The sequence below is a fragment of the Molothrus ater genome, chromosome 21 (genome assembly GCF_012460135.2).
Source record: "Molothrus ater isolate BHLD 08-10-18 breed brown headed cowbird chromosome 21, BPBGC_Mater_1.1, whole genome shotgun sequence".
Taxonomy (NCBI): domain Eukaryota; kingdom Metazoa; phylum Chordata; class Aves; order Passeriformes; family Icteridae; genus Molothrus; species Molothrus ater.
Genome location: NC_050498.2, coordinates 7,996,283 through 8,005,153, shown reverse-complemented (window position 1 = coordinate 8,005,153; position 8,871 = coordinate 7,996,283). Strand labels below are relative to the sequence as shown.

Below are 8,871 nucleotides of genomic sequence, written 5' to 3'. Positions count from 1 at the left end.
AGGGCAGGGCACACCCTGAACGCGCCCTGGAGCCTCCCTGCGGTGGGGATACCTGCAATAAATCCTATTTTTACACACAGAGTCATCGAATGCTGGGGTGGGAAGGGACCTTAAAGATCGTCCATTCCCAAGCTCGCTGCCACGTGCAGGGACACCTCCCCTTACCCCAGGTCGCTCACGGCTTTATCCAGCCTGGCTTTGGGTTGGGGCACCCACATCCTTCCCGGGCAAGGCGTGCCGGTGTCCCCCGCTGAATGGTACACGGGTGTAACACACGTACACGGGTGTGTTCCATGCAGCGGTGCGCAATACAGGTGAATTAATTAATTAATTAATTCTGCCGTCGCTGCCACGCGTCTCAGAGTGTGGATGGAGCAGCGCCGGCACCGCTCATCCCGGCGGTCCTGAAACGCCACGGAAACGCTGCGGAACGCCGGGACACCGGGAGCGACACCGGGAGCGGCACCGGGACATGGCGGGACACCGGCAGCGGCACCGGCAGTGACACCGGGCGGGGAGGCGTGTCCGGGGCGCGTCCCGTGGGCGTGTCCTGTCCGTTAGCCCCGCTCTCGCGCGCTCTCGCGATACCCGTTCGAACGGGTCGGCGGGCGGGCTCCTTCAGAGGGCCCGGCCCGCCCGGCCCCGCCATGCCGCTGCAGCCGCGGCTGCTCCGCACCTACTCGCGGCGCGCCGGCTACCTGCGCCCGCTGCCGCCGCCCGACCGATGGATCTCGCCGCCGCAGAACCGCAAGAGCCTCTTCAGCTCGACCTCCGCCGCCTCCAGCGCCGCCTCCAGCGCCCTCTCCGCTTCCAGCGCCGGCTCCACCCCCTCGGACGACCCCGACTTCTCGCCGCCCGGCAAGCGGCCCCTGCAGGCCCTCGGTAAGCGCCCCGCCTGGGCCCGGCGGCTGCGGACCCGCAGGAAGGAGAACCGGGGCTCGGCCGGGAAGGAGAACCGGGAACCGGCCGGGAACGTGAACCAGGGGCGGGGGACGCGGGGCCGGGGAAAGGAGAACCGGGAGCCGCCGAGGAAGAAGAAGCAGAGCCAGAGCAAAGAGCTCCGCGGGCGCAGAGAGGAGCCCCGGCGCTCGCCGCCCTCGCTGTCCTCGCCCTCACCGTGCCCGTCGCCGTCCCCGTCCCCGCCGCGCGGTTCGCGGCGCCGCCGGCAGGGCCCGCTGTGCGCGGCGCGGCCGCCGCTGCTGTGCAGCACCCCGCAATGGGCGCCGCTGCTGCTCAGCTCCACCGCCGACAGCGCCTCGGCGCCCGGGGACAGCCCCCCGCCCCGCCGCCGCCGCTCGCCCCTGCGCCTCAGCTCGCTCCTGCTCAGCACCACCATCGAGGGCGGCTCGGCGCTGGGCGAGTCCCGCTCGCAGCACCGGCTGCCCCGCGGCTCGCCCGAGGGGTGCTCCGGGCAGCGGCCGTCGCTGCTGAGTGCTGGCGAGGAGGTGCCTGAGTGGTTCGGAGCGCAAGACTCGGCTCGGAGCTGTGAGCCCCAGCCCGGGCTGCGGGGGTCCCGCCGTGTTCTGAGGTTGGCGGTGCGGGGACCCTGCCCGGCACAGGCTGCCCCGTCCCCGCTGAAAGCCCCAAGCACTTCCCCGCCCCTGGAGGGTGAGCCACAGCCCCTTGTGTCCTGTGACAGTGGCACTCGTGAGGAGCCCTCTGAGGTCCGATCTCATCTCACAAGATGTTCGGCAAAAAGAAACTCGAGTTGTCAGAGAGACCTGGCCAAAGAGTACCAGCTTGTGCCAGTGGTGGTCCTGGACCCTCTGGAAGTACCAATGAGGTTGAAGAGCATGAAACCCAACAATCAGGCTGATGTTCAACCTGCCTGCCTGCAGCCAGGATCTCCTGTGGGCCGCCAGGGGATCTTGGAGAGCAAGCACAAAAGGACCAAGGGTGTCCCTGGGGAGGGCAGCGCCTGCAGGAAAGCTTGTATCAGTGGCTTCAGTGCCAGCCGCTGGGGCAGGCACACCCGCCTCCGGCCAAGAAGGCACAAGAACAAGAGGCAGCAGCAGCCCAATAATTCCCTTTTCAGACTCCAGACGAGGCAAAAACGAACTCGGAGGAGAGCTCTGGAGATGTCTGTAGGTCTCAGAGACAGTGACTCTTCACTCCTCAATAACTCCTATTCCTGGGCTAGAGTTCGAGCGTCTCTGTCCTTCCATAAAAAGAAGAAAGTGACCACAGATGAGAGTTTCTGCAGCAGCATCCTCTGCACCCCCTCAGGGAAATCCCAGCTTTCGGGGTACCAAGCCAGTCTGTCTGCTGGAAAAGCTCAGGGCTGCTCCTGGTTTGCTTCCTCCATGGTCATGCTGGCTCCCAAGGATTCCTCCTCTGTCCTGGAGGAGCTGCTCCTTACAGATGCTGAGAAAGTGTTTGGAGAATGCAACCAGGAGGGGCCTATTGCTTTTGAGGAGTGCATTCCTTTAAATAAGATGAAAGATTGCAAGAAAATTGGAGAGGGGGTGTTTGGAGAGGTGTTCCAGATTGACAGCGAGAGAGGACCTGTGGCCTTAAAAATAATTCCCATTGAGGGGACTGAAAAAGTAAATGGTGAAGCTCAGAAGAGCTTTGGGGAGATTCTGCCTGAGGTAATAATTTCAAAAGAGCTCAGTCTTCTGTCTGAGGGCTCTGTGAACAGAACTGTGGGGTTCATCAGCCTCTACTCCGTGCACTGTGTCCAGGGGGCCTATCCCAGGTATCTCCTGGAAGCCTGGGACAAATTCCACAATGAAACAGGCTCGGAAAACGACCGGCCAGACTTTTTTGGGGCCCAGCAGCTGTTCATGGTGCTGGAGTTTGAGTTTGGAGGCCGGGACCTGGAGCGCATGAGGAGCAGCTTCTCCTCGGTGGCGTCGGCCAGGAGCATCTTGCACCAGGTCACTGCATCCCTGGCAGTGGCAGAGCAGGAGCTGCACTTCGAGCACAGGGACCTGCACTGGGGGAACGTGCTGGTCAGGAGCACAGAGCTGAGGGAGCTGCAGTATGTGCTGAGTGGAGAGACACACTCCATCCCCACTGCTGGCCTCCACGTCAACATCATCGACTACACCCTGTCCCGCCTGGAGAAGGACGGGCTCACCGTCTTCTGTGACCTCTCCACGGACCTGGAGCTCTTCCAGGGCACCGGGGACCCCCAGTTTGACATCTACAGGCAGATGAAAGAGGAGAACTCCAACAGCTGGACTGACTACCACCCCCACAGCAATGTCCTCTGGCTGCACTACCTGGCTGATAAATTTTTGAAAGCCATGAGCTACAAGAGGAAGGCAACAACTCCTGCCCTGAAGAAAATCAAGATGCAGCTCAGCAAGTTCCACAAGGAAGTGCTGACCTTTGGGTCTGCCCTTGATGTTCTGCACCACAGCAGCCTCTTCCAGTGAGCAGGGGTCCAAGGACTGAGCCACTGGTGCTGCCTCTCTCCTCTGCTTTTTGTATGTGTTGGCACAATGATATGTTTTGATTAGTTCCAAATATTTTTAATACATTATCAAAAATGTTCTGTAAAATCCCCCCACCAATGTCTTCTGCTCTAAGATATTTCCATACCTCTGGGTTTTGAGGGGAGACAACAGAGCTGACTTTGGAGAAAGGAGGGGAAAAGAGACTTCTTCAGGCTCAGTTAATACTCTGAATTTCACTTACATTTTCTTACCATTTTAGCCTTAGATTATTAAAAGTTCTTTTCTTACTGTATTGTCTTTTTTACAGATTCTTTTTCTACAGGTAAAAACTCTTCAGATCTGGACAGTGAGGACAAGGGTTGAATATTGTTGGCTCACTGGAGACAGAAGGGAAAAATCCATCCTTTGATTTAATTTTGGCTAAATTTATACCTGGAATGAAAGTATAAAATGTAAATATGTGAAATTTCTGTAAAGGGTTTTAAACCCACTAATCTGCACTTATCTGTTCTTTTTTCCCCCCCCCTCTCTTAAGGACCAAGGAAGAGGTACCTGATTGTGAAAAAAAAAAGACAAAGTACCTGTGTTCCTGATTTTTAATGGTTATAATGTTGTGGTCTTGTGCACTGATAGGAACTCAAATCTGTAACCTGGTGGTAGCACTGAAGTAATTTCTTCCTTTATCTACAGAAGGAGATGCCCAAGGTAATAAATGTTCTTAACAGGTAGACCAGGTGCTCTAAACTGGGGGCTCTTACATTAAATCCCAATTCCCTGTTTTCAAGAAGTCCTTTGCTAACATTCCTGTTTATTAAAGAAATTGGGCTAAAGAGAACAATAAATCAAACTGAAGTGAAAAGTGAATTAAATTCTGATCCAATGACATAGATGCATTAAGAAATTAAGAGGCAGCATCATCAAATTCATTCTAACTGCAGTGCTCTCCGTGCAGTCCAGTGAATCAATGTTGAATTTGAGCATCTCAAAGATTCATCTTGGACCCTCTCTTGAAGTCTCCTTTTTACAAACCCAACAAGGAGACCCTGGGGTGGTTTCATTGTTCTGCCTTCCAGACACTGCAGAAAGTGACCTGACAATCTGCAGTGCTGCAAATCATTAAGATGGAAATTGTGCTGGAATGTTCCCAGGCATCCTCTCAAGCTCTTTTTTCCCCCCTCTAATTGAATAAAGTCATGCACTGTAATTGAATGGTCTTAAAACCCACTTGGTTAAGGCCTGCAGTGAATACTTATCTGACATCAAGGAGTGTTCCTCAGTCACAGTGGTGCTAATTTCATTTATGCTTTAAAAGAAAAAAAAAAAAAAGGATGGATGAAACCACGTTATTTTTTGCCTGCCTTGGTGCTTTGTTTCTGATCTGAGAACTGATTTTGGCTGTACAGGAGGGATGGGGCTTTGGCAGGAATTAATGCCAGGAGAGGTGACAGCCCCCAGGGGGACCTGGTGCAGGAATTTGGAGATTCTGAAAGCTGAAACCTCAGAATGTTTCCCTGCAAACCAATTTGCTGATTTGTGAACGTGTAGTAATTTTCAATAATCAAAATGTAAAGCTTCCACCTCCCCCCCAAAACTGGACATTAAATTCATATAGAAACCTTTGCTTTAAACTGTGCCTGCAAGGAAGTGCAGCTGCCAGAGCTGAGCCCTCATTTCTTTTTTTAAAGATGCTCTCTGATTAAAAAAAACACAGAAAAAAATATCATGTACTAATCAGCCCTCATAAATTTTAATGGGAGGATGGTGACAAAAAAGGAATAGGAATAGTAAATTTCCCCTAATCAAGTTAAATGCCCTGAACATGTTTTCATCTGAGTGAAAGCTTTACTTGGAACAGAGCTGGATTATACATTTTAGAGATCTGCTCTCCCTGCTGAGGAAAGAGGACTCCAGAACCCAGTTTGCCCCTTCAGAAAACACAAGTTTTTTAATAATCACTGCACTGAAATCAGAGCCTTAAAGGGTGCTCCATCTTTTACTGAAATAAGGAGGTTTGAGCAAAGCTAAAATTATCCTAAAGGAGGGAAAGATTTTTCACATGGATCCAAAGGCTTTAGGAGAGTGAAAAGAACAAGCCTGGTTTTGTGTAATTGGTAAATCAGATGGATCCCAGGCAGGAATTCTGGTGTTTCCAGGTCAAAGTGGATTTTGTGGTGAAGCCAGCAACCCTCACTTGGAATGTGCTTTCATCCAAGTGCCAAATCTCTGAAAATTTTGCCTATTTTGATGGAGAAGACAGATAAAATATGGATTACCTGTGAATACTCTGTAACTCACCAGGGTGCTGTTAAAACATGTATTCTTTTTGCTCATTCCCTTCTGGAAAAATCAGACATGAAGTGCAGGAATATGAAAATGATCTCTTGCCTTGAGTAGCTGAATGAGAAGGAAGAGCAGCTCTGGCCTCAGTGTGGAGAGAAAGCAGAGCAGCTGCTCAGAATATCATTCAGAGGCAGGAAAAAAGGGAAAACTGTAATTTCTGCCCAATTCTGCAGTTCCAAACTGCAGCAGTTAATGGTGCCCAGCAGGAGAGGAGGCTGCCAAGGGAGAAGGAATTCTCCTTAGAGCTGAATAAAAACACTGGGAAATTCAACTCGGCCTGGGACTGCTCCCATAAAACAAATTAGGTACAAATAGCCCAATAAAAGCTTGGGACTCTTGAATCAGATAAATGCAGTATTTAGGCTCTCCTCCTAACAAGTGAAATGCTCCTTCCCCTCCCTGGAGCTCCTTGCAAGGTTTGTTTGGGTAGTAAATCACTCGGTGGCTGGGCTGGGTTTCCTCTCAGCGCTTTGCTGGGAGCGCTGGGGCTGTTCTGCAAGCTCACCTCCTAAAATGCAGATTTTTGGGGTAGTTCAGCAGCAGAGTTGTCACACAGAGCCATCTCCACCGTCAGTGGCACTTTCATGGTCACTTCAGTGTGGCCCCCACTGATCCTTCCTAGGAGCAGACAGAAAATGGGGTTTATTTAATGAGGGGCCTGGAGCATCCTGCTTGGAATTTGGGGGAATTATTCCTTCCAAAACTTTCACACACAGGACAATGCAACAGCCCAATTACTTGTTCAATATTCTTTAGGGTCTGTAGGAAAATGGTTCCTTTTCAACCTCAAAACAGACCCCTCCATGCCTTTTGTAACATTTTGTCATTCAGGGGTGACTTTAGGCACTGTTGCACTTGTTCAGCTCCTCAGCCAATCTGCAGGGTGGGTTTTCACCATGAACATTTGCCTTCTGTCAAATGCAAACTGAGCAGCTCTTTGTTGCAGCGCTCTGCTGTTCATCTGTTCCTAATGAAATGCCAGAATTGGGATTTTTGGATGATTCTCGTTGTTTAAACCTCAGTCTGGGCTCTGGGATCTCCTGGGACAGCCCCAGAGATGAAGCACTCTGTGAATGGGAGGTTATTGAAGGATGAATTGCAGGGAAAAGTCAAAAAACGCCACTGAGGGATTGAAGAAAACACCTTTTGCACAAAGAGGATGCTTTATACCAACCCTAAATGCAAAATCTGGAGAGTGCAACTCCTCTGAGTCAAAGCAGATGAGCAGTGCAGGTGGGCTTGTGGCTGCAGCCCCTGGGAGGGCGCTGAGAGCAAACACACATCAGCTCACATCAAACCATCCTCATTGTCCTAAGGCAGCAGGTTCAGAATGTCTTTACATGCACACAAGCAAAATTCCCAACACCTCAGTGGAGAATTAAAACTAAAAGACCCTCCAGTGATGAGTTCAGCTCCCAGGAAAAGGTTTATAAGCAACAACAACGAAAAAATCTTCACTGTGGACAAGGTCTTGGTAAATAAACTCCAGTTCTTTACCCCTGGATTGCCACAGGACAATAATATTATTATTTTTCCCCAGTGATGAGAAGTTTTTCTTGATTAAATATTCAGGCTGAGGGGCAAACCTTTGCAGAGATGAGATTTATTACTTTTTCTACTCACCAGTAAATATCTCCTGGAGAAGTTCAATGATAATTAACAATTAGATGTTGTGTGCAGAGGTACTCAGCAATGCTGACCAACACTCCAGGATCTCATGAATTATTCTTAGGAAATAAATGTACAACAACATCAGAAATCCCTGAGGGCACTGCAGCCACAGTCATTAGTGTTCATTACTGAATGCTGTCCCCACTTCTGTGACCTCTGCTTTATGAACACCTAATTAAATATTTAATTGTGGTAAGGACTCCTAATTGCTACAAAAGCAGCAACACATCTCAACTTGACCAGAATTCCCAGCTTTTGCCTTGCCAAGGCACTGTAATACTCAGATTATTGTATCAAAACACAGTTTTGCTGTTTTGGAAAATGAGGATTCTCTCAGGGTTGAATCTCATGCTGGCAAGACAGGGGACAGCTGGTCTTGAGTTAGTCAGTGAAGAGCAGATCAGGAACAGAATCAAATATAAATTTGGAGCTGAAATATTCCAGGAAAAATGTTTTAAGGAAGCCTGGCAGCAAGAACAAGAACTGCTCAGTGTTTCCATGCTGTGTCACCTGGAGCAGGCTGGCCTATTTACAGAAGTTCCAGTTTCTGCTGGGAATGTTCAGAACACACAAAATCCCAAGAGCCTGAAGGAGCAGACAGCCAAAATATACCACTATGGGCAGAGCTTCGGGATTAAACGTGGTATTTATGTTTCCATTAGATAAACACATTATCTAGCAGTTCCAGCCCTTTATCTGCAGTTTGTTTTCAAATCCAAAATGCAAAGAGAAAATCAAACCCATCTGCCCTGCCTCTGTGTGTGTGAACTCCACAGGTCACTCAGCTGACAGAGGTCTGATTGAGAAAGAGGGACAGTATGTAAATAAATTAAATTTTGTATAAATAAGCTAAATTATCAGTGCTGAACTGCAGACATCAAGGTCTTCTCAGACCTTCATCTGAGTTAATTCATGTTCACTATCTCGTGCTTCTCCAAATCTTTAGACATACAAGGCAAAACCCTTTGTAACTTGGACTGAAGGGTTTATATTTTAGATAATTTCTATCACTGGGAAAGATTTTTTTTTTATGCCCCTCTGATGCTGAATTAAAAATAGAATAATGACACATTGCATGGAACACAGATTCTATATTTGTCTTTGAAGCATTTCCCCAGCACACTAAAAAACAACATTTATTACCTACCAGAGCACAATCACGTCCTCCAGAGATCCTGCAATGTCCTGGAGACCATCAGGAAAATCAAAGATTGTCCCAAGGAGAGGTCACCTGCAGATTTAATTGGCTTTTCAAGGTGAATGAACCAGCCTAGAAAACATCAGAGAAGGATTTATAGCAAATGTAGAACTCTTGCATTTAAAAATATAAAATAAATGGTACTGCCTGGTCTTTTCTGAGATCAGCAGGAGCTGAGGGGGTTCCCAGCCTGCTCCAGAGCTGGATCCATCCCTGTCCTCACCCTGTGACAGGACAAAGCCACGAGAGGGTGCCCGT

The 8,871-nt window shown here is 49.6% G+C and overlaps 1 protein-coding gene across 1 annotated transcript; it reads left to right on the top strand.

The window, feature by feature from the left end:
- The first annotated feature begins 647 nt into the window (after positions 1–647).
- Positions 648–3,696, top strand: HASPIN (histone H3 associated protein kinase). The gene has a single exon (XM_036394893.2). The coding sequence runs from the start codon at positions 648–650 to the stop codon at positions 3,381–3,383; it is 2,736 nt and encodes a 911-aa protein (XP_036250786.1). The 3' UTR covers positions 3,384–3,696.
- Positions 3,697–8,871: the final 5,175 nt, after the last annotated feature.